Here is a 24,149-nt window from a genome sequence, read left to right on the forward strand (position 1 = left end):
CCCATCTCACTGACATCTCCACCCTCTTTCACTGACACTCTCCACCCCCTCTCACTGTCACTCTCCATCCCCGCTGACTGACACACTCCACCCGGTCGCACTAACACTCTCCACCCCCTTTCACTGCCACTCTCCACCCACTCTCATTGACACACTCCACCCTCTGTCACTGACACTCTCCACCCTCTCTCACTGACACTCTCCACTCTCTCTCGCAGACACTCTCCAGCCTCTCACTGACACACTCCACCCCCTCTCACCGACACACTCCGCGCCTTCTCACTGACACTCTCCACCCCCTCTCACTGACACACTCCGCCCCTTCTCACTGACACTCTCCACCTCTCTCACTGACACACTCCTCCCCCTCTCACTGACACTCTCCACCCTCTCTCACCGAAACTCTCCACCCCCTCTCATTGACACTCTTCACCCCCTCTCACTGACATTCTCCACCCCCTCTCACTGACGCTCTCCACTCTCTCTCGCTGACACTCTCCACCCCCTCTCATTGACACTTTTCACCCCCTCTCACTGACATTCTCCACCCCCTCTCACTGACATTCTCCACCCCCTCTCACTGACACACTCCACCCACTCCCACTGACACTCTCCACCCCCTCTCACTGACACACTCCGCCCCTTCTCACTGACACTCTCCACCTCTCTCACTGACACACTCCTCCCCCTCTCACTGACACTCTCCACCCTCTCTCACCGAAACTCTCCACCCCCTCTCATTTACACTCTTCACCCCCTCTCACTGACATTCTCCACCCCCTCTCACTGACATTCTCCTCCCCCTCTCACCGACACTCTCCACCCTCTCTCACCGAAACTCTCCACCCCCTCTCACTGACGCTCTCCACCCTCTCTCACTGACACTCTTCACCCCTCTCACTGACACTCTCCGCCCCACCTCACTGACACATTCTACCCCTCTCACTGACACTCTCAACCCCCTCTCACTGACACTTTCCACCCCCTTTTACTTACACACTCCACCCCGTCGCACTTACACTCTCCAACCCTCTCACTGACCTTCTCTACCTTCTCTCACTGACACTCTCCACCCTCTCTCACCGAAACTCTCCACCCCCTCTCACTGACGCTCTCCACCCTCTCTCACTGACACTCTTCACCCCTCTCACTGACATTCTCCGCCCCACCTCACTGACATACTCTACCCCTTCTCACTGACACTCTCAAACCCCTCTCACTGACACTCTCCTCCCTCTCTCACTGACACTCTCCACCCACTCACACTGACACAATCCACCCCCTCTCACTGACACACTCCACCCCTCTCACTGACACACTTTACCCCCTATCACTGACACAATCCACCCTCTCTCTGACACTCTCCACCCCTCTCACTGACACTCTCCGCCCCACCTCACTGACACATTCTACCCCTTCTCACTGACACTCTCCACCCTCTCTCACTGACAGACTCCAGCCCCTCTCACTGACACTCTCCTCCCTCTCTCACTGACACTCTCCACCCACACTCACTGACACTCTCCACCCTCTCTCACCGACACTCTCAACACCCTCTCACTGACACACTCCAGCCCATCTCACTGACATCTCCACCCTCTTTCACTGACACTCTCCACCCCCTCTCACTGTCACTCTCCATCCCCGCTGACTGACACTCTCCAGCCTCTTACTGACACTCTCCACACCCTCTCACTGTCACTCTCCACCCCCTCTCACTGACACTCTCCACCCCCTCTCACCGACACACTCCACCCCCTCTCACTGACACTCTCCACCCCCTCTCACCGACACACTCCGCCCCTTCTCACTGACACACTCCACCCCCTCTCACTGACACACTCCGCCCCTTCTCACTGACACTCTCCACCCCCTCTCACTGACACACTCCGCCCCTTCTCACTGACACTCTCCACCCTCTCTCACTGGCACTCTCCACCCTCTCTCACTGACACTCTCCACTCTCTCTCACTGACACTCTCCACCCCGTCGCACTGACACTTTCCACCTCTCTCACAGACACTCTCCACCCCCCTATCACTGACACTTTCCACCTCACTCTCACTGACACTCTCCACACTCTCTCACTGACACTCTCAACCCCTTTTACTGACACACTCCACCCTTTCTCACTGACACTCTCCACCCCCTCTCACTGACACACTCCACCCGACTCTCACTGACTCACGCTAGCCATCACAATAACACTCCCTTCTCTATCAGGCACTCTGACGTATTCTCGCCTTGTCTGGCACTCTCCCTCGCTATCACTCACTCTGGCCGACACTTTCTCTTACAACCCTCCTGCCTGACCCCCTAGCGGTGACACTGTCTACCCATCTCTCCATACCCTCCACATGTGTGGTACTGACGCCGGAGATCAGTTGTGCTGCGGGTTTGGAATGTTGCTGGATGATGTGCTAGTAAGTGTTGCAGGAAGTGTTGATGGTGACTCTGCCAACTGGGGGGTGGGGAGGGGAATGATGGCGGGTACTGTGTACTTACACTTGATCTCGAGGAGGATGGTGTTGCTAGTGGTGGTGTGGAGAGTGTTGGTGGCGGCGCAGGTGTAGCGACCCGCCGCGGTGCGCCTCACCATCTGGAGCACCAAGTTGTTGTTGGAGAGCAGCACCCCGCCCCGCAGGTCCTCATCCACCGCCTCGCCCTGCAGAGTACACCACACGTCACTCTCCACCACGCGCACCTGAGGTACTCCTCCAGCCCCGCCCTGCCCACCTGAGGTACTCCTCCACCCCCTGCCCCGCCCACCTGAGGTACTCCTCCACCCCCTGCCCCGCCCACCTGAGGTACTCCTCCACTCCCTGCCCCGCCCACCTGAGGTACTCCTCCACCCCCTGCCCCGCCCACCTGAGGTACTCCTCCACCCCCTGCCCCGCTCACCTGAGGTACTCCTCCAGCCTCGCCACGCTCACCTGAGGTACTCCTCCAGCCTCGCCACGCCCACCTGAGGTACTCCTCCAGCCTCGCCACGCCCACCTGAGGTACTCCTCCAGCCTCGCCACGCCCACCTGAGGTACTCCTCCAGCCTCGCCACGCCCACCTGAGGTACTCCTCCAGCCTCGCCACGCCCACCTGAGGTACTCCTCCAGCCTCGCCACGCCCACCTGAGGTATTCCTCCAGCCTCGCCACGCCCACCTGACGTACTCCTCCACCCTCACCACGCCCACCTGAGGTATTCCTCCAGCCTCGCCACGCCCACCTGACGTACGTACTCCTCCACCCTCATCACGCCCACCTGACGTACTCCTCCACCCTCATCACGCCCACCTGAGGTAGTCCTCCAGCCTCGCCACGCCCACCTGAGGTACTCCTCCAGCCTCGCCACGCCCACCTGACGTACTCCTCCACCCTCATCACGCCCACCTGACGTACTCCTCCACCCTCATCACGCCCACCTGAGGTAGTCCTCCAACCTCATCACGCCCACCTGAGGTAGTCCTCCAGCCTCGCCACGCCCACCTGAGGTAGTCCTCCAGCCTCGCCACGCCCACCTGAGGTAGTCCTCCAGCCTCATCACGCCCACCTGAGGTAGTCCTCCAGCCTCGCCACGCCCACCTGAGGTAGTCCTCCACCCTCATCACGCCCACCTGAGGTAGTCCTCCAGCCTCATCACGCCCACCTGAGGTAGTCCTCCAGCCTCGCCACGCCCACCTGACGTACTCCTCCACCCTCATCACGCCCACCTGAGGTACTCCTCCAGCCTCGCCACGCCCACCTGAGGTACTCCTCCAGCCTCGCCACGCCCACCTGACGTACTCCTCCAGCCTCGCCACGCCCACCTGAGGTATTCCTCCAGCCTCGCCACGCCCACCTGACGTACTCCTCCACCCTCATCACGCCCACCTGAGGTAGTCCTCCACCCTCATCACGCTCACCTGAGGTACTCCTCCAGCCTCGCCACGCCCACCTGACGTACTCCTCCACCCTCGCCACGCCCACCTGAGGTAGTCCTCCAGCCTCGCCACGCCCACCTGAGGCACTCCAGCCTCGCCACGCCCACCTGAGGTAGTCCTCCAGCCTCGCCACGCCCACCTGAGGTAGTCCTCCGACATCTCGGGGCAACCACGATAGTCCACGACCATCCAGAAGTACCCCAGAAAGTCCACGACCATCCAGGAGTACCCTACAAAGTCCACGACCATCCAGGAGTACCCTACAAAGTCCACGACCATCCAGGAGTACCCTACAAAGTCCACGACCATCCAGGAGTACCCTAGAAAGTCCACGAATATCCAGGAGTACCCTACAAAGTCCACGACCATCCAGGAGTACCCTACAAAGTCCACGACCATCCAGGAGTACCCTACAAAGTCCACGACCATCCAGGAGTACCCTAGAAAGTCCACGACCATCCAGGAGTACCCTAGAAAGTCCACGACCATCCAGGAGTACCCAAGAAAGTCCACGACTATCCAGAAGTGCCCAAGAAAGTCCACGACTATCCGGACGTACCCAAGAAAGTCCACGACCATCCAGGAGTACCCTAGAAAGTCCATTACCATCCAGAAGTACCCTAGAAAGTCCATTACCATCCAGATGTACCCCAGAAAGTCCATTACCATCCAGAAGTACCCTAGAAAGTCCACGACCATCCAGGAGTACCCAAGAAAGTCCACGACCATCCAGAAGTACTCTAGAAAGTCCACGACCATCCAGGAGTACCCTAGAAAGTCCACGACCATCCAGGAGTACCCAAGGAAGTCCATGACCATCCAGGGGCACTGGGTGGTCATCACAGGCACACAAGACAGGTCAGGGGTTCATAAGATAACCATAAAGGCAGCTGCAGGAGGCCGACCGCCTCCACATACAGCATCTCCTCTATATATCCACCTGAACCCAGTCACGTGTGGCTCACCTACACTGGAAGTAATCCAGCGATGCTGCGTCTTATATGTTATCAGGTATCTGATTACATCAATATACTCTACAACCCTTACCTAATCTATAACCCTAACAAATCTACAATACCCAGGAGTTGTAGGAGTCCTCCCCTCGAGGCGTGTAGTAATAACGCCAAGTCACTTGAGGAAGCAACATGTAGTCTCGGTGAAAAATACTGAGAGCCGAAAACACGTACTTATGGTCAAGTGTGACTTGTTTACGTGTGTAAATAATCGAAAGGTGAAGCACGAGGCCGAGCTACGAGGAACACGGAACAGGTTAGGAGCACCACAGAATACGAGATGTTGTTACTGTAGTGTTTAGGAGCTCCTCAGAATACTGTTACTCTCATGAAGAGAAAATGAGGGAATCTTAGTATTGGTGGTCACTTGTTAAAGTAAATTATGCAATAGCCTTTTATACAGAGTTCCGTGTAATATACACAAGTTAGGCTTTTTGGTACCGTTTACTGGTTACGTTTAGTGGTACCGCCTACTACTACTTACACTTTGTCAGCTGTAATAACACCTTACATGAGTTGAAGCTTTCGTGGCGGGGGGGGGGGGACAACTATCATTTAGTCTCAATATTATTTAACTTATAACATAATGTTGAGTTAACCTTCCACGATAATTTCAATTTACATTCAACATTAATACTGGCTTATAAACTAACTATAAATAAACAAACGAGGCTTGTAAGGAAAATAATAATGACATGTTAAATGCAACCTACGAGAATAACATCCACCCTCACCAACTTCTGAAAGCATACTGAGGCCAGAACTTGGGCTCGTCGCTGCCTTCTCATTCTTATGATCTCAAATTACATGATTTTATCTGTATTACAGCAGATTCAATTATGTTCCTATTGAAAACGCTTTTACAATTCGTTATTGAAGAAGTCATCTCCCAATCAATTTGGTGAGAACTTTCTGGCAAATTGAAAAATAAAGAATTAGACATTGGCCTTGTCTTACAGAGTATTTATGTTGCGAAATTCTGAATTAATTTGTAATTCAAAAATAATTATTAACCTGTGAACTTGCACAATTATAATCATTGAGCAATTTGCATAAATGCAATCACACTCAACTTGGTCAATCAATGCAATTTGCAAATTATTATCCTAGATATGTTTAGAAAATAATTTATAGTTTGCTAAATTTAACCATAAATTATCCACAAAACGTCAAAATTTCACAAATATAAATTGTACATCAGGCGTCCTATGAGCTCAATCTTCAAAAATACACATACATACATTTCCGTAAATGTTTCAATATTAGTAATGCTAAATTCTCCTGTTCATTTAGATTATGTCCATTGTTTTTAAAACCTTATTAATAACCCATCTTTACATCATCTCCAATCATGTCACCAATATTTATTTAGGCAAGCTATCCAACAGACTTATTGGATTAAGCCTTAGTTATAAAGGTTAGGACAGGTGGAGTTAAGTTAGGACAGATGGAGTTAGGTTAGGACAGGTGGGGTTAGTTTAGGACAGGTGGGGTTAGTTTAGGACAGGTGGGGTTAGTTTAGGACAGGTGGGGTTAGTTTAGGACAGGTGGAGTTAGTTTAGGACAGGTGGAGTTAGTTTAGGACAGGTGGAGTTAGCTTAAGACAGGTGGATTTAATTTAGGACAGGTGGGGTTAGTTTAGGACAGGTGGGGTTAGTTCAGGACAGGTGGGGTTAGTTTAGGACAGGTGGGGTTAGTTTAGGACAGGTGGGGTTAGGTCAGGTGGGGTTAGTTTAGGTCAGGTGGGGTTAGTTTAAGACAGGTGGAGTTAGTTTAGGACAGGTGGGAGTTAGTTTAGGACAGGTGGAGTTAGTTTAGGACAGGTGGGGTTAGTTTAGGACAGGTGGGGTTAGGTCAGGTGGGGTTAGTTTAGGTCAGGTGGGGTTAGTTTAAGACAGGTGGAGTTAGTTTAGGACAGGTGGAGTTAGTTTAGGACAGGTGGAGTTAGTTTAGGACAGGTGGGGTTAGTTTAGGACAGGTGGGGTTAGGTCAGTTGGGGTTAGTTTAGGTCAGGTGGGGTTAGTTTAGGACAGGTGGGGTTAGGTCAGGTGGGGTTAGTTTAGGACAGGTGGGCTTAGTTTAGAACAGGTGGGGTTAGGTCAGGTGGGGTTAGTTTAGGACAGGTGGATTTAGTTTAGGACTGGTGGGGTTAGTTTAGGACAGGTGGATTTAGTTTAGGACAGGTGGAGTTAGTTTAGGACAGGTGGGGTTAGTTTAGGACAGGTGGGGTTAGGTCAGGTGGGGTTAGTTTAGGACAGGTGGGGTTAGTTTAGGACAGGTGGGGTTAGGTCAGGTGGAGGTTAGTTTAGGACAGGTGGGGTTAGGTCAGGTGGGGTTAGTTTAGGACAGGTGGATTTAGTTTAGGACAGGTGGAGTTAGTTTAGGACAGGTGGGGTTAGTTTAGGACAGGTGGGGTTAGTTTAGGTCAGGTGGGGTCAGGTCAGGTGGGGTTTAGTTTAGGACAGGTGGAGTTAGTTTAGGACAGGTGGAGTTAGTTTAGGACAGGTGGGGTTAGGTCAGGTGGGGTTAGGTCAGGTGGTGTTAGTTTAGGACAGGTGGGGTTAGTTTAGGACAGGTGGAGTTAGTTTAGGACAGGTGGAGTTAGTTTAGGACAGGTGGGGTTAGTTTAGGTCAGGTGGAGTTAGTTTAGGACAGGTGGAGTTAGTTTAGGACAGGTGGGGTTAGTTTAGGACAGGTGGGGTTAGTTTAGGACAGGTGGGGTTAGTTTAGGACAGGTGGGGTTAGTTTAGGACAGGTGGGGTTAGTTTAGGACAGGTGGAGTTAGTTTAGGACAGGTGGAGTTAGTTTAGGACAGGTGGGGTTAGTTTAGGACAGGTGGAGTTAGTTTAGGACAGGTGGAGTTAGTTTAGGACAGGTGGGGTTAGTTTAGGACAGGTGGGGTTAGTTTAGGACAGGTGGAGTTAGTTTAGGACAGGTGGGGTTATTTAAGGACAGGTGGAGTTAGTTTGGGACAGGTGGGGTTAGTTAAGGACAGGTGAAGTTAGTTTAGGACAGGTGGGGTTAGTTTAGGGCAGGTGGAGTTAGTTTAGGACAGGTGGGGTTAGGTGGGGTTAGTTTAGGTCAGGTGGGGTTAGTTTAGGACAGGTGGGGTTAGTTTAGGACAGATGGGGTTAGTTTAGTAAAGGTGGTGTTAGTTTAGGACAGGTGGGCTTAGTTTAGGACAGGTGGGGTTAGTTTAGGACATGTGGGGTTAGTTTAGTACAGGTGGGGGTTAGTTTAGGACAGGTGGGGTTATGTTAGGACAGGTGGGGTTAGGCTAGGTCAGGTCAGGTGGGGTTAGGTTAGGTCAGGTGGGGCTAGTTTAGGACAGGTGGGGTTATTTTAGGACAGGTGGGGTTATTTTAGGACAGATGGGGTTAGTTTAGGACAGGTGGGGTTAGTTTAGGACAGGTGTGGTTAGGTCAGGTGAGGTTAGTTTAGGACAGGTGGGGTTAGTTTAAGACAGGTGGGGTTAGGTTAGGTCAGGTCAAGTGGGGTTAGTTTAGGACAGGTGGGGTTAGTTTAGGACAGGTGGGGTTAGTTTAGGACTGGTGGGGTTAGTTTAGGACAGGTGGGGTTAGTTTAGGACAGGTGGGGTTAGTTTAGGACAGGTGGGGTTAGTTTAGGACAGGTGGAGTTAGTTTAGAACAGGTGGGGTTAGTTTAGGACAGGTGAAGTTAGTTTAGGACAGGTGGGGTTAGTTTAGGACAGGTGGGGTTAGTTTAGGACCGGTGAGGTTAGGGTAGGACAGGTGGGGTTAGGTTAGGTCTGGTCAGGTGGGGTTAGGTCAGGTCAGGTGGTGTTAGGTTAGGTCAGGTAGGGCTAGGTTAGGTCAGGTGGGGTTAGGTCAGATGGGGTTAGGTCAGATGGGGTTAGGTCAGGTCAGGTGGGGTTAGGTCAGGTGGGGTTAGGTCAGATGGGGTTAGGTCAGGTCAGGTGGGGTTAGGTCAGGTGGGGTTAGGTCAGATGGGGTTAGGTCAGATGGGGTTAGGTCAGGTCAGGTGGGGTTAGGTTAGGTCAGGTGGGGTTAGGTTAGGACAGGTGGGGTTAGGTCAGGTGAGGTGGGGTTAGGTCAGGTAAGGTTAGGTTAGGTCAGGTGGGTTTAGGTCAGGTGGGGTTAGGTCAGATCAGGTGGGGTTGGGTTAAGTCAGATGGGGGACAGGTTAGATGGTTAGGACAGGTGGGGTTAGGTCAGGTGGGGTTAGGTTAGGTCAGATGGGGTTAGGTTAGGTCAGGTCAGGTGGGGTTAGGTTAGGTCAGGTGGGGTTAGTTTAGGTCAGTAATTGTATGTAAATTAAAAAAAATTGTTACATCTTATCAAAATGCATCTTAACAGATCCTAAATTTATCTAAATCTAGCAAAATTATACTTGTACTATTATATTATACTTGTATTAGGTCATATGGGGTTAGGTTTGGACAGGTGGGGTTAGGTTTGGACAGGTGGGGTTAGGTTAAGTCAGATGGGGTTAGGTCAGGTCAGGTGGTGTTAGGTTAGGTCAGGTGGTGTTAGTTTAGGACAGGTGGGGTTAGGTTAGGTCATATAGGGTTAGGTTTGGACAGGTGGGGTTAGTTTAGGTCAGGTGGGGTTAGGTTAAGTCAGATGGGGTTAGGTCAGGTCAGGTGGTGTTAGGTTAGGTCAGGTGGTGTTAGTTTAGGACAGGTGGGGTTAGGTTAGGTCATATGGGGTTAGGTTTGGACAGGTGGGGTTAGTTTAGGTCAGGTGGGGTTAGGTTAAGTCAGATGGGGTTAGGTCAGGTCAGGTGGTGTTAGGTTAGGTCAGGTGGTGTTAGTTTAGGACAGGTGGGGATAGTTTAGGACAGGTGGGGTTAGGTTAGGACAGTAATTGTATGTAAATTAAAAATTTTTTTTACATCTTATCAAAATGCATCTTAATAGATCCTAAATTTATCTAAATCTAGCAAAATTATACTTGTACTACCCAAATTTAACCTAAAAAATGCTAAACTAACTAAATATAAGCATCCATATCCACACATACAACCCTATGTGTCCTCTTTCCATCACTTACAAAAGAGACCTATAACTCAAACCCAAATTAGCTAATTTAAACAATTACTCGAATAAGCTAGTTCATTATCATTAAGATATTTTATCCCACCCTACACAACCTTATCTAACCTGATCTAGCACAGCCAAAAGCTGGATTTTATTAGGTGGCAAAATTTAAGCTGTCTCATCTAAGGTTTGCCTAATTTAAGACAATTTCCACCAAATTTAATTTAACCAAATATACCTAGATTTATTTAATTTAAAACATTTCCCATCAAATTTTTCCCGAATTTACCGTATCATAGCACAGCCAAAGCCCGATACACCCAAGTTTCACCTATTCCATATTAATTTAATGTGAATTTCCAATATCTTATCACCGCATATCATACCCCATTACCAAGACCACAGCACCCATATCCTCACATACAACCCTATGTAGCCTCTCTCCATCCATTACAAAAGCTCAACCCAAATAGGTTCCTTTACTCTATTTTCTGAACAAGCTAGTTCATTTACCCTTAAAATATTATGTATCCAACCCTACACAATCGTAACTAACCTGACCTTACACAAACAAAGCTAGATTTTATTAAAATTTGCAAAATTTAAGCTGTTCCACCTAAGTTTTACCTAATTTAAGACAATTTCCACCAAATGTACTGTATCATAACATAGCAAAGCCCAATTTACCCAAGTTTAACCCATCTCATCTAAATTTAATGTATATTTCCAATATCCAATATCCAGTCACTGCATATCATACCCAATTCCAAAGATCATTTCAGCGTGTTAGCGCTACGTCCATCTTGCTATTTCCATCATCCAGATGTGTTTTTCTAGCATCAATCCCACCAATCCAGACCGAACCCAATCAAATCGAACCCCTCCTATCCTATCCAATCCTAACCCAACCTAACACAATCAAAGCTAAACTAACGAAATTTACCCCTAGTTTAAGTCAATACTGTTATATATACCCTAATTGTATCAAACCAAAGCTAAATCCTACTAAATCTACCTAAGGCCATCACATCCAGAGCTGAAGTTAACTGTTAGAGGTAATAATGTCTGCTTCCAACTTCCATTCGACCCTGGGATGCAGCCGATTTTTGGGAATATATTCTTCAAAGGGTGTTGTTACTGTGTATTGATCTCATGTTTCCACAACTCAATCACCTGAGACCTAGCCCTTAAGGGGCCGGGAAATTTAATTTCTCAACCTTCCTCAAACACTCTGAAACGATTTTGTGTATAATCTACATGGTAAATGCTACAACTTTTACTAATAGTTCAATGTCATAAAATAAACAGGAAATAGCAAAAAAAAAAAAATAAATTAATTTTCACAATTTCAAATTAAGTAAACTAATTTAATATTTCACAAATTTTTATTTTATTCATGATGGGCTTAGAATGACATATACTGTTCATTTTCCATTGATTAAAGTTGAGTTTTAGCGTATAGATACTGTAAAAACAAATAGTCAATGTAGCCCTCAAAATATTCGCCAAAATTTGATGCAAAAAAATGTGTAACTCCTAATATGGGTTTATGAATAAACGCTCAAATGGAAACCTTAGAACTAAGAACTTTGTACATAATATGTAAAAATTGTGAGAACCGCTCAGAAACTGAATTTGGAGTAGGAGCTGAAAGTTGAAAATCCTACCCCCTCCCCGCTCAGCTCGTTGTCGCCGTCTGGGGGCTTAGTGGGCGGCTGCCGGAGTGTGATGCTCCTTGGGACAGTCCTCTGTCCTTTTCTAGCCTTGCCCCCTCCCCGCTCAGCTCGTTGTCGCCGTCTGGGGGCTTAGTGGGCGGCTGCCGGAGTGTGATGCTCCTTGGGACAGTCCTCTGTCCTTTTCTAGCCTTGTGCTCCTGCTGCCGTCCTCTCCAATTCTGCTGGGCATCTTTTCCTTTTCCTTCTGTTTCGTTTTTCTCCCCCCTCTTCTCCTATCTGCTTGCCGTTTCCTGCCGACCTTTTGCTCGTTCTGGTTCTTCCCTTGGACTTCTTCTACTTTGACGCCCGGGTGCTTGAGGAGGCATACTCTTGCACCCGTAGAACTGCAGTACCCGACGTCGAGAGCGAGGGGAACCTTTTATTGTCAATCCCCACTTCGTCACTGAACCCGATCTCGACGGACTGTCGGTTTCTTAAGGTGGCGTTTGTGGGGCGTATACTCACGACGCACCCCTAGGAGGCCCCGACAAGATCGGCGATAGCTTCTTGTTGGGTGTCCTGCCTCTAATTGTGGCTCCATGGTGGGTGTGGGGGCACATTCGTGAGTGAATTCGTAATTTCGTCAAGATGATAACCCCTGTTTCGGCTGCTTCTGGCTTACCTTTTCAGGCTCGTGGGGTGGGCGACCAAGCCCCCGAGTCGGTCCGTATTGGAAGACCGGGCTCTGTAGCCTCCGCTGCATTGGGCCCCGACCTTGCTCCTCCTTTGGCCTCTCTGACTCCTTCCCCTGGCTCCCCTCCCTCCTCTGTGGTTGGGTCGAGCCCCAAGCCCCCAGTGGTGACTACCTCGTCCCCTGGCGCGGCTCCTTCTCTAGTTGTAACTACTGCGCCTTTTAACCCCTCTCTCTCTGGGGGTTCTCACCGCCGTTCTCGTCACGGCCGCCCTCGCTCGATTCCTTCCAGTTCTGCTACCTATCAAGCCTTGTTTGGTCCCGCTTCGTGGGCCAAATATTTTGATCTCCTCCCTCTTGATTCTGCGCCTCCTGACGATTTCTCCCTTCATCGACATCTCATTGATTCCGTGGATGCCTCCATTACTTTTAACCCCACTCGTCTCGGTACGCGTGTCGTTGCTGCTCCTTCTCAGGATGCTGCTTCCCGCTTGGCTGCCTTATCCTGCCTTGGCGAGACCCCCGTTCGGGTCTCGAAGAACGTTCAGTTGAATGCCAGTGTTGGCACTATTTTGCTCCCGCCCCATGTTGCGACCGGTGTTCGGGACCTACGCGACTGCCACGACGATATTCGACATATCCTCGCTGCCCAGGGCCATTCTATTCTCCAGGTGGACACGTTTACTCGTCCCCCTAGTGGTAGTCGCCGTCAACCCCTCCGGGTTGTGAAGATTACCTTTGATGGTAGGACCCTTCCACCCTCTGTCATTCTTGCTGGTGCCAGGTGCTCTAGCCAGGAGTACATTCCTTCTCCTCGGCTCTGCAACAAGTGCTGGAGGTTTGGGCATGGTGCCCTCCGCTGCTCCGGGACTGTCTCTCTCTGTCCTTTGTGTGGTGGCGAAGGTCACTCTAAGTCGGAGTGCGCTTCTCCCCAGGCTCGTTGCCTTAACTGCGGTGAGGCCCATCCTACCTTCTCCCGTGCGTGTGTCCATTACAAGCTTGAGGCAGCCGTCCTCAACTTGAAGCACCGGGAGCGTTTATCTTTTCCTGAGGCGAGGCGCCAGGTTCGCCGGCTCCCGCCTTATGCTAATATCTCTTATGCTCGCGTGTTGCGCTCTTCCTCTCCTCGTCCTTCCCGCCTTCCTCAGACTCGCAACCGTTTCCAGGCCTTGGACCCTGATGCGCCCACTGCCCCCTCCTCTGTCCCTTTGGGTTCTCTCCCGAAGGATCCTCCTCCTGGTCCTCTGTCTGGGGTTCCCCTTCCTTCTACCCGGTCTGTCGTGTCTTCTGTGTCTCCTTCCTCGTCCCCCTCCGATCCTCCTTCCCATCCTCTTCCTCCATCTATCGGCTCTCCCCGCCGCCTGTCGGTGCGGGCGGATGTCCATCGCTCTCCTAACGGCCGTCGTGTGTGCTCTCGTTCGGCTTCTCCTGTTGAGACACTGGAATCCGTTGCCCGGTACGTAGTTGCTGGGACACCGGTCTCTTTAAGTCAGAAGCGTAAGCCTGGCTCCTCTCCTTCCTCTTCCCCGGCGGGTAAGAAGGCTTCGCTTTCTTCCTCAGCTCCTCCTTCTGGCTCTGTTGCTCCTTCCACTCCCGTTTCAGTGCTTGCGCCCCCTGTTCCCGCTATGGAGGTTTCTTTGGCCCCTGCTTCCCTTTCGGTTGCTGCTCTTGCTGGGGTGCGCTCCTCTCTTTCTACTCCCCCTCTTCCTGCTGCTGTCCTTGACTGCTCCTCTCCGTTGTCTCCTCCTCCTCCTCCTCCTCCTCCTCCGGACCCTGCCCGCCCACCTCTGATCTGTTCTCCCGTTTCCTTCCCTCCGTCTTTGCTCAGTTTACCCATGCCCCCTAACCCTGACTTTGCTGACCCTGATCCCGACCCTGATATTCTTTAACGTGCTCTGTTGGTCTTTCGCCTTTGTTTCTTCCTTGTTTTCTGTTTTTGTCCTTTCTCTTCTCGTCGTTGTCCATTCTTCAATGGAACGTTCGAGGTTATTACGCCAATTTCCTCGAACTCCAACTTCTGGTTTCGCGGTTTTCGCCCCTTTGTGTCTGTCTCCAGGAGCCGATGCTTGGTGCTCGTCCTGGTCGTTTTCGTGGCTATTCCTTTCTCTCCCCCCCCCAGCCATTGCTGGGGCTTCTAATTCTTCTGCTCTCTTGATTCGGGCTGATGTTCCCTTTGTTCCTTTACTTTTTCCTTCGCCTCTCCATTGTTCTGCTGCTCGTATCTTTGTGGGGAAATGGTACACAGTTTGTTCCATTTATCTCCCCCCGAGTGTCCCGCTCTCTCTTCCTGATTTGAAATACCTCCTAGACTCCTTGCCGGAGCCTGTGCTCCTGCTGGGTGACTTCAATTGTCGTCATTCTCTTTGGGGTGACGTTCTGACGAATACCCGGGGTCGCCTCCTTGAGCCGTTTCTCCTCTCTTCTTCCCTGTCTCTTCTGAATTCTGGTGAGCCCACTCATTTGGACTCTCGAACTCGTACCCTTTCTTGTCTTGATCTTTCTCTCTGCTCTTCTTCTCTTTACTTAGATTTCACATGGCAGGTTCTTGATGACCTCCATGGAAGTGATCATTTCCCCATCCTTGTTTCCTTTTTCTCTTTTCGCCCTTCCCTCTCTTTCCCTAGGTGGCAGTTTGCTAAGGCGGACTGGACCCTATTTTCCCTCAGTGCTACTCTCTCTGACCTCTCCCTTCTGCCCCTCTCTCGCGCTCTCCTCCTTTTTCATGACACTGTCTTCGACGCTGCCCTCCGCTCTATTCCTCGCTCTTCCTCTCGGGGTCCACGGAAGTGCGTTCCCTGGTGGAATGCGGACTGTGCTCGGGCTGTCCGCTGTAAGCGTGCAGCCTGGAAGAAGCACCGCCGTAGGCAGACGACCGATTCTTTTCTTTTCTTTCGGAAAGCGAGTGCGGTGGCCCGTAGGGCCATCCGTACGGCTAAACGTGAATGTTGGGCATCTTATGTCTCGACAATTACGTCCGAAACCCCTCTGGCCCAGATCTGGAAGCGTATCCGCAAGATAGCGGGTAAGTTCGTTCCCGACGTTTCACCGGTCCTTCACCTCCATGATACTCTTGTGGCGGACCCGTTGCAGGTCGCTTCCGAACTGGGTTCCCACTTTTCTTCTGTTAGCTCTGGTCTTCATCTTCCCCAATCTTTCCTTCTTCGTAAACCTGTCCTTGAGTCTCGTCCTTTAGATTTCTGCACTCATCTTCAGCTTCCCTATAATGATCCCTTCTCTCTCTCTGAACTTCGTTCTGCCCTGGCCCTCTGCGGTTCTACGGCGGCGGGCTCCGATGGTATTCATTATGAGATGCTTCGCCATCTCCCTCCGAGCACGTCTCAGTATTTACTGAGTCTGTATAATCGGATCTGGGAGTCGTCGTCAGTCCCTGAGGACTGGCTCGATGCCGTTGTCCTCCCTGTTCGCAAACCGGGGTCTCTGGGTACTTCCCCTAAGGACTTTCGCCCTATTGCTCTCACAAGTTGTGTCTGCAAACTCTTTGAACGTATGGTTAACGTTCGTCTGATGTGGTTCCTGGAACACCATCACCTCCTCTCCCCTTCTCAATTTGGTTTCCGCAAGTGCCGCAGCACGACAGATGTCCTGGTGAACTTGGAGGTCTATATACGTACTGCTTTTGCTGCGAAGACCTCCGTTGTTGCCGTCCTTTTTGACCTAGAAAAGGCTTACGACACCACTTGGCGTTATCATATCCTATCTCAACTTCATTCTTTTGGCCTTCGTGGTCATCTCCCTCTCTTTCTCCGCAGCTTCCTCTCTCGTCGTTCCTTTCGGGTGCGCCTTGGTACCGCTCTCTCTCCCTCTTTTCAGCAATACGAAGGTGTGCCCCAGGGTAGTGTTCTGAGCACTACTCTTTTTCTGGTTGCCCTCAATGGTCTTCTTTCCTCTCTTCCTTCTGGTGTCTTCTCCGCTCTCTATGTCGATGATCTTACCCTTTGTTGTCAGGGTGATGATTCGCCTCTCCTTCAACGCCGGCTTCAACTTGCGATTGATGCCGTGTCGTCTTGGGCCACAGGTCATGGCTTCAAGTTCTCTACTTCTAAGACTTGTGCCATGACTTTTACGCGGAAACGGGTTGTTCTTCGTCCCTCTTTGTCACTTTATGGTCATCCCCTTGAATACAAAGATTCCGCGAAGCTTTTGGGGTTATTCCTTGACACTCGTTTGTCTTGGTCTCCCCATATCTCTTACCTCCGTGTTGAGTGCTCTAAGTCCCTTACCCTCCTTCGGGTCTTGTCCCATACTTCTTGGGGGGCAGATAGGCGCACTCTCCTTGCTTTACATTCCTCTCTCGTCCTGTCTAAGCTCGATTATGGTTGCCCTGCTTACTCGTCTGCTTCTCCTTCTACTCTTCGCCGTCTTGATGCTTTGCACCATGCTGGGTTGCGCCTCAGTTCTGGTGCCTTTCGTTCGACTCCCGTCCTTAGCTTGTATGTTGACACTGGCTTCCTGTCTCTCCAGGACCGCCGTGATCGCTACTGTCTTCGCTATCTTGCGCGGTCCTTGCAACATCCTTCCTCTCGTCTCTGTCGTGCTTTAACTTTTACCCCTCCTGCGGTTCCTGTTCCTCTTCACCACCTCCCTCTTTCTGTCCGGTTATCTCGCCTGCAGGATTCTCTTTCCGTTCGTATTTCTGATGTTTCTCCTCGTGTTGTTCCTTCTTTGCCCCCGTGGAGGGTCCCTCTTCCGCGGTTTTGTACATCCTTGACTCGTATCACTAAAGCTTTTACCCCTCCTACAGTTCTAAAACGCCTTTTCCTCGAGCACTTTTCTTCTCACTCCCGCTCCGTTTCTGTCTTCACCGATGGGTCTAAGTCAGCGGACGGTGTTGGCTACTCTGTTGTTTTTCCTGATCGCACTTATATGTGTCGCTTGCCTCCGGAGACTAGCATCTTTACAGCGGAACTTTATGCTATTCTCTATGCTCTTCGTCTCCTGCTTTCTCGTTGTCAGTCTTCCTTTGTGGTTGTTGTTGACTCTCGTAGTGCCCTCATGGCTCTCGGGTGCTTTAATCCAGTTCATCCGGTAGTTGTCGAGATCCAGCATTGGCTGTTTCTCGTTCACAGTAAATTTAAGTCGGTTGAGTTTTGTTGGGTTCCCAGCCATATTGGCGTGTCTTTAAATGAGCGTGCGGATGCTGCCGCTAAGGAAGCTGTCCGCTCTTGTCCCATCTCTCGTAAAGGCATTCCGTATTCCGACTTTTACCCGGTTATCCATTCCTCAGTCCTTACCCGTTGGCAGGCTTCTTGGTTGTCTGTTACTGGTAACAAGCTACGTACTCTTAAATGTTGTGTTTCCTCGTGGCCGTCCTCCTTCCACCGTAACCGGCGGTGGGAAACAGCTCTAGCGAGGTTGCGTATTGGCCATACTCGCTTAACCCATGGTCACTTGATGGAGCGCCGCCCTGCTCCTTATTGTCCTAGTTGCATTGTCCCTCTTACGGTCGTGCATGTCCTTCTTGAATGTCCTGACTTCCAGGACGAGCGTGTGTCTTGCTTTCCGACCGCCCCTCGCGGTCACCTGTCCCTCGATAGAATTCTTGGTGACTCGGATACTTTTGATATTGTTCGCCTTATGCGTTTTTGTTCTCGTATTGGCATCCTTGGTGATATTTAGCGCCCTCTGATTATTTTGCGTATTTGATGGTGCTACATAGCCTTCCCGGTTTGGTGCCTTCTTTTGATAATTACTTACTTACTTTTCTAGCCTTGTGCTCCTGCTGCCGTCCTCTCCAATTCTGCTGGGCATCTTTTCCTTTTCCTTCTGTTTCGTTTTTCTCCCCCCTCTTCTCCTATCTGCTTGCCGTTTCCTGCCGACCTTTTGCTCGTTCTGGTTCTTCCCTTGGACTTCTTCTACTTTGACGCCCGGGTGCTTGAGGAGGCATACTCTTGCACCCGTAGAACTGCAGTACCCGACGTCGAGAGCGAGGGGAACCTTTTATTGTCAATCCCCACTTCGTCACTGAACCCGATCTCGACGGACTGTCGGTTTCTTAAGGTGGCGTTTGTGGGGCGTATACTCACGACGCACCCCTAGGAGGCCCCGACAAGATCGGCGATAGCTTCTTGTTGGGTGTCCTGCCTCTAATTGTGGCTCCATGGTGGGTGTGGGGGCACATTCGTGAGTGAATTCGTAATTTCGTCAGGATGATAACCCCTGTTTCGGCTGCTTCTGGCTTACCTTTTCAGGCTCGTGGGGTGGGCGACCAAGCCCCCGAGTCGGTCCGTATTGGAAGACCGGGCTCTGTAGCCTCCGCTGCATTGGGCCCCGACCTTGCTCCTCCTTTGGCCTCTCTGACTCCTTCCCCTGGCTCCCCTCCCTCCTCTGTGGTTGGGTCGAGCCCCAAGCCCCCAGTGGTGACTACCTCGTCCCCTGGCGCGGCTCCTTCTCTAGTTGTAACTACTGCGCCTTTTAACCTCTCTCTCTCTGGGGGTTCTCACCGCCGTTCTCGTCACGGCCGCCCTCGCTCGATTCCTTCCAGTTCTGCTACCTATCAAGCCTTGTTTGGTCCCGTTTCGTGGGCCAAATATTTTGATCTCCTCCCTCTTGATTCTGCGCCTCCTGACGATTTCTCCCTTCATCGACATCTCATTGATTCCGTGGATGCCTCCATTACTTTTAACCCCACTCGTCTCGGTACGCGTGTCGTTGCTGCTCCTTCTCAGGATGCTGCTTCCCGCTTGGCTGCCTTATCCTGCCTTGGCGAGACCCCCGTTCGGGTCTCGAAGAACGTTCAGTTGAATGCCAGTGTTGGCACTATTTTGCTCCCGCCCCATGTTGCGACCGGTGTTCGGGACCTACGCGACTGCCACGACGATATTCGACATATCCTCGCTGCCCAGGGCCATTCTATTCTCCAGGTGGACACGTTTACTCGTCCCCCTCGTGGTAGTCGCCGTCAACCCCTCCGGGTTGTGAAGATTACCTTTGATGGTAGGACCCTTCCACCCTCTGTCATTCTTGCTGGTGCCAGGTGCTCTGTCCAGGAGTACATTCCTTCTCCTCGGCTCTGCAACAAGTGCTGGAGGTTTGGGCATGGTGCCCTCCGCTGCTCCGGGACTGTCTCTCTCTGTCCTTTGTGTGGTGGCGAAGGTCACTCTAAGTCGGAGTGCGCTTCTCCCCAGGCTCGTTGCCTCAACTGCGGTGAGGCCCATCCTACCTTCTCCCGTGCGTGTGTCCATCACAAGCTTGAGGCAGCCGTCCTCAACTTGAAGCACCGGGAGCGTTTATCTTTTCCTGAGGCGAGGCGCCAGGTTCGCCGGCTCCCGCCTTATGCTAATATCTCTTATGCTCGCGTGTTGCGCTCTTCCTCTCCTCGTCCTTCCCGCCTTCTTCAGACTCACAACCGTTTCCAGGCCTTGGACCCTGATGCGCCCACTGCCCCCTCCTCTGTCCCTTTGGGTTCTCTCCCGAAGGATCCTCCTCCTGGTCCTCTGTCTGGGGTTCCCCTTCCTTCTACCCGGTCTGTCGTGTCTTCTGTGTCTCCTTCCTCGTCCCCCTCCGATCCTCCTTCCCATCCTCTTCCTCCATCTATCGGCTCTCCCCGCCGCCTGTCGGTGCGGGCGGATGTCCATCGCTCTCCTAACGGCCGTCGTGTGTGCTCTCGTTCGGCTTCTCCTGTTGAGACACTGGAATCCGTTGCCCGGTACGTAGTTGCTGGGACACCGGTCTCTTTAAGTCAGAAGCGTAAGCCTGGCTCCTCTCCTTCCTCTTCCCCGGCGGGTAAGAAGGCTTCGCTTTCTTCCTCAGCTCCTCCTTCTGGCTCTGTTGCTCCTTCCACTCCCGTTTCAGTGCTTGCGCCCCCTGTTCCTGCTATGGAGGTTTCTTTGGCCCCTGCTTCCCTTTCGGTTGCTGCTCTTGCTGGGGTGCGCTCCTCTCTTTCTACTCCCCCTCTTCCTGCTGCTGTCCTTGACTGCTCCTCTCCGTTGTCTCCTCCTCCTCCTCCTCCTCCTCCGGACCCTGCCCGCCCACCTCTGATCTGTTCTCCCGTTTCCTTCCCTCCGTCTTTGCTCAGTTTACCCATGCCCCCTAACCCTGACTTTGCTGACCCTGATATTCTTTAACGTGCTCTGTTGGTCTTTCGCCTTTGTTTCTTCCTTGTTCTCTGTTTTTGTCCTTTCTCTTCTCGTCGTTGTCCATTCTTCAATGGAACGTTCGAGGTTATTACGCCAATTTCCTCGAACTCCAACTTCTGGTTTCGCGGTTTTCGCCCCTTTGTGTCTGTCTCCAGGAGCCGATGCTTGGTGCTCGTCCTGGTCGTTTTCGTGGCTATTCCTTTCTCTCCCCCCCCCCAGCCATTGCTGGGGCTTCTAATTCTTCTGCTCTCTTGATTCGGGCTGATGTTCCCTTTGTTCCTTTACTTTTTCCTTCGCCTCTCCATTGTTCTGCTGCTCGTATCTTTGTGGGGAAATGGTACACAGTTTGTTCCATTTATCTCCCCCCGAGTGTCCCGCTCTCTCTTCCTGATTTGAAACACCTCCTAGACTCCTTGCCGGAGCCTGTGCTCCTGCTGGGTGACTTCAATTGTCGTCATTCTCTTTGGGGTGACGTTCTGACGAATACCCGGGGTCGCCTCCTTGAGCCGTTTCTCCTCTCTTCTTCCCTGTCTCTTCTGAATTCTGGTGAGCCCACTCATTTGGACTCTCGAACTCGCACCTTTTCTTGTCTTGATCTTTCTCTCTGCTCTTCTTCTCTTTACTTAGATTTCACATGGCAGGTTCTTGATGACCTCCATGGAAGTGATCATTTCCCCATCCTTGCTTCCTTTTTCTCTTTTCGCCCTTCCCTCTCTTTCCCTAGGTGGCAGTTTGCTAAGGCGGACTGGACCCTATTTTCCCTCAGTGCTACTCTCTCTGACCTCTCCCTTCTGCCCCTCTCTCGCGCTCTCCTCCTTTTTCATGACACTGTCTTCGACGCTGCCCTCCGCTCTATTCCTCGCTCTTCCTCTCGGGGTCCACGGAAGTGCGTTCCCTGGTGGAATGCGGACTGTGCTCGGGCTGTCCGCTGTAAGCGTGCAGCCTGGAAGAAGCACCGCCGTAGGCAGACGACCGATTCTTTTCTTTTCTTTCGGAAAGCGAGTGCGGTGGCCCGTAGGGCCATCCGTACGGCTAAACGTGAATGTTGGGCGTCTTATGTCTCGACAATTACGTCCGAAACCCCTCTGGCCCAGATCTGGAAGCGTATCCGCAAGATAGCGGGTAAGTTCGTTCCCGATGTTTCACCGGTCCTTCACCTCCATGATACTCTTGTGGCGGACCCGTTGCAGGTCGCTTCCGAACTGGGTTCCCACTTTTCTTCTGTTAGCTCTGGTCTTCATCTTCCCCAATCTTTCCTTCTTCGTAAACCTGTCCTTGAGTCTCGTCCTTTAGATTTCTGCACTCATCTTCAGCTTCCCTATAATGATCCCTTCTCTCTCTCTGAACTTCGTTCTGCCCTGGCCCTCTGCGGTTCTACGGCGGCGGGCTCCGATGGTATTCATTATGAGATGCTTCGCCATCTCCCTCCGAGCACGTCTCAGTATTTACTGAGTCTGTATAATCGGATCTGGGAGTCGTCGTCAGTCCCTGAGGACTGGCTCGATGCCGTTGTCCTCCCTGTTCGCAAACCGGGGTCTCTGGGTACTTCCCCTAAGGACTTTCGCCCTATTGCTCTCACAAGTTGTGTCTGCAAACTCTTTGAACGTATGGTTAACGTTCGTCTGATGTGGTTCCTGGAACACCATCACCTCCTCTCCCCTTCTCAATTTGGTTTCCGCAAGTGCCGCAGCACGACAGATGTCCTGGTGAACTTGGAGGTCTATATACGTACTGCTTTTGCTGCGAAGACCTCCGTTGTTGCCGTCCTTTTTGACCTAGAAAAGGCTTACGACACCACTTGGCGTTATCATATCCTATCTCAACTTCATTCTTTTGGCCTTCGTGGTCATCTCCCTCTCTTTCTCCGCAGCTTCCTCTCTCGTCGTTCCTTTCGGGTGTGCCTTGGTACCGCTCTCTCTCCCTCTTTTCAGCAATACGAAGGTGTGCCCCAGGGTAGTGTTCTGAGCACTACTCTTTTTCTGGTTGCCCTCAATGGTCTTCTTTCCTCTCTTCCTTCTGGTGTCTTCTCCGCTCTCTATGTCGATGATCTTACCCTTTGTTGTCAGGGTGATGATTCGCCTCTCCTTCAACGCCGGCTTCAACTTGCGATTGATGCCGTGTCGTCTTGGGCCACAGGTCATGGCTTCAAGTTCTCTACTTCTAAGACTTGTGCCATGACTTTTACGCGGAAACGGGTTGTTCTTCGTCCCTCTTTGTCACTTTATGGTCATCCCCTTGAATACAAAGATTCCGCGAAGCTTTTGGGGTTATTCCTTGACACTCGTTTGTCTTGGTCTCCCCATATCTCTTACCTCCGTGTTGAGTGCTCTAAGTCCCTTACCCTCCTTCGGGTCTTGTCCCATACTTCTTGGGGGGCAGATAGGCGCACTCTCCTTGCTTTACATTCCTCTCTCGTCCTGTCTAAGCTCGATTATGGTTGCCCTGCTTACTCGTCTGCTTCTCCTTCTACTCTTCGCCGTCTTGATGCTTTGCACCATACTGGGTTGCGCCTCAGTTCTGGTGCCTTTCGTTCGACTCCCGTCCTTAGCTTGTATGTTGACACTGGCTTCCTGTCTCTCCAGGACCGCCGTGATCGCTACTGTCTTCGCTATCTTGCGCGGTCCTTGCAACGTCCTTCCTCTCGTCTCTGTCGTGCTTTAACTTTTACCCCTCCTGCGGTTCCTGTTCCTCTTCACCACCTCCCTCTTTCTGTCCGGTTATCTCGCCTGCAGGATTCTCTTTCCGTTCGTATTTCTGATGTTTCTCCTCGTGTTGTTCCTTCTTTGCCCCCGTGGAGGGTCCCTCTTCCGCGGTTTTGTACATCCTTGACTCGTATCACTAAAGCTTTTACCCCTCCTACAGTTCTAAAACGCCTTTTCCTCGAGCACTTTTCTTCTCACTCCCGCTCCGTTTCTGTCTTCACCGATGGGTCTAAGTCAGCGGACGGTGTTGGCTACTCTGTTGTTTTTCCTGATCGCACTTATATGTGTCGCTTGCCTCCGGAGACTAGCATCTTTACAGCGGAACTTTATGCTATTCTCTATGCTCTTCGTCTCCTGCTTTCTCGTTGTCAGTCTTCCTTTGTGGTTGTTGTTGACTCTCGTAGTGCCCTCATGGCTCTCGGGTGCTTTAATCCAGTTCATCCGGTAGTTGTCGAGATCCAGCATTGGCTGTTTCTCGTTCACAGTAAATTTAAGTCGGTTGAGTTTTGTTGGGTTCCCAGCCATATTGGCGTGTCTTTAAATGAGCGTGCGGATGCTGCCGCTAAGGAAGCTGTCCGCTCTTGTCCCATCTCTCGTAAAGGCATTCCGTATTCCGACTTTTACCCGGTTATCCATTCCTCAGTCCTTGCCCGTTGGCAGGCTTCTTGGTTGTCTGTTACTGGTAACAAGCTACGTACTCTTAAATGTTGTGTTTCCTCGTGGCCGTCCTCCTTCCACCGTAACCGGCGGTGGGAAACAGCTCTAGCGAGGTTGCGTATTGGCCATACTCGCTTAACCCATGGTCACTTGATGGAGCGCCGCCCTGCTCCTTATTGTCCTAGTTGCATTGTCCCTCTTACGGTCGTGCATGTCCTTCTTGAATGTCCTGACTTCCAGGACGAGCGTGTGTCTTGCTTTCCGACCGCCCCTCGCGGTCACCTGTCCCTCGATAGAATTCTTGGTGACTCGGATACTTTTGATATCGTTCGCCTTATGCGTTTTTGTTCTCGTATTGGCATCCTTGGTGATATTTAGCGCCCTCTGATTATTTTGCGTAT

At 51.4% G+C, this 24,149-nt stretch overlaps 1 protein-coding gene across 1 annotated transcript in view; it reads right to left on the reverse strand.

Moving 5' to 3' along the window:
* The window catches only part of LOC123755425 (synaptogenesis protein syg-2), a 773,573-nt gene that overhangs the window by 264,036 nt on the left and 485,388 nt on the right, over window positions 1–24,149 (reverse strand). The window contains exon 7 of the mRNA XM_069312426.1: window positions 2,506–2,665. Within this exon, the coding sequence (XP_069168527.1) occupies window positions 2,506–2,665 (160 nt within the window). The remainder of the gene's footprint in view (window positions 1–2,505; window positions 2,666–24,149) is intronic.

The sequence above is a fragment of the Procambarus clarkii genome, chromosome 1, assembly GCF_040958095.1.
Source record: "Procambarus clarkii isolate CNS0578487 chromosome 1, FALCON_Pclarkii_2.0, whole genome shotgun sequence".
In the NCBI taxonomy this organism is placed as follows: Eukaryota; Metazoa; Arthropoda; class Malacostraca; order Decapoda; family Cambaridae; genus Procambarus; species Procambarus clarkii.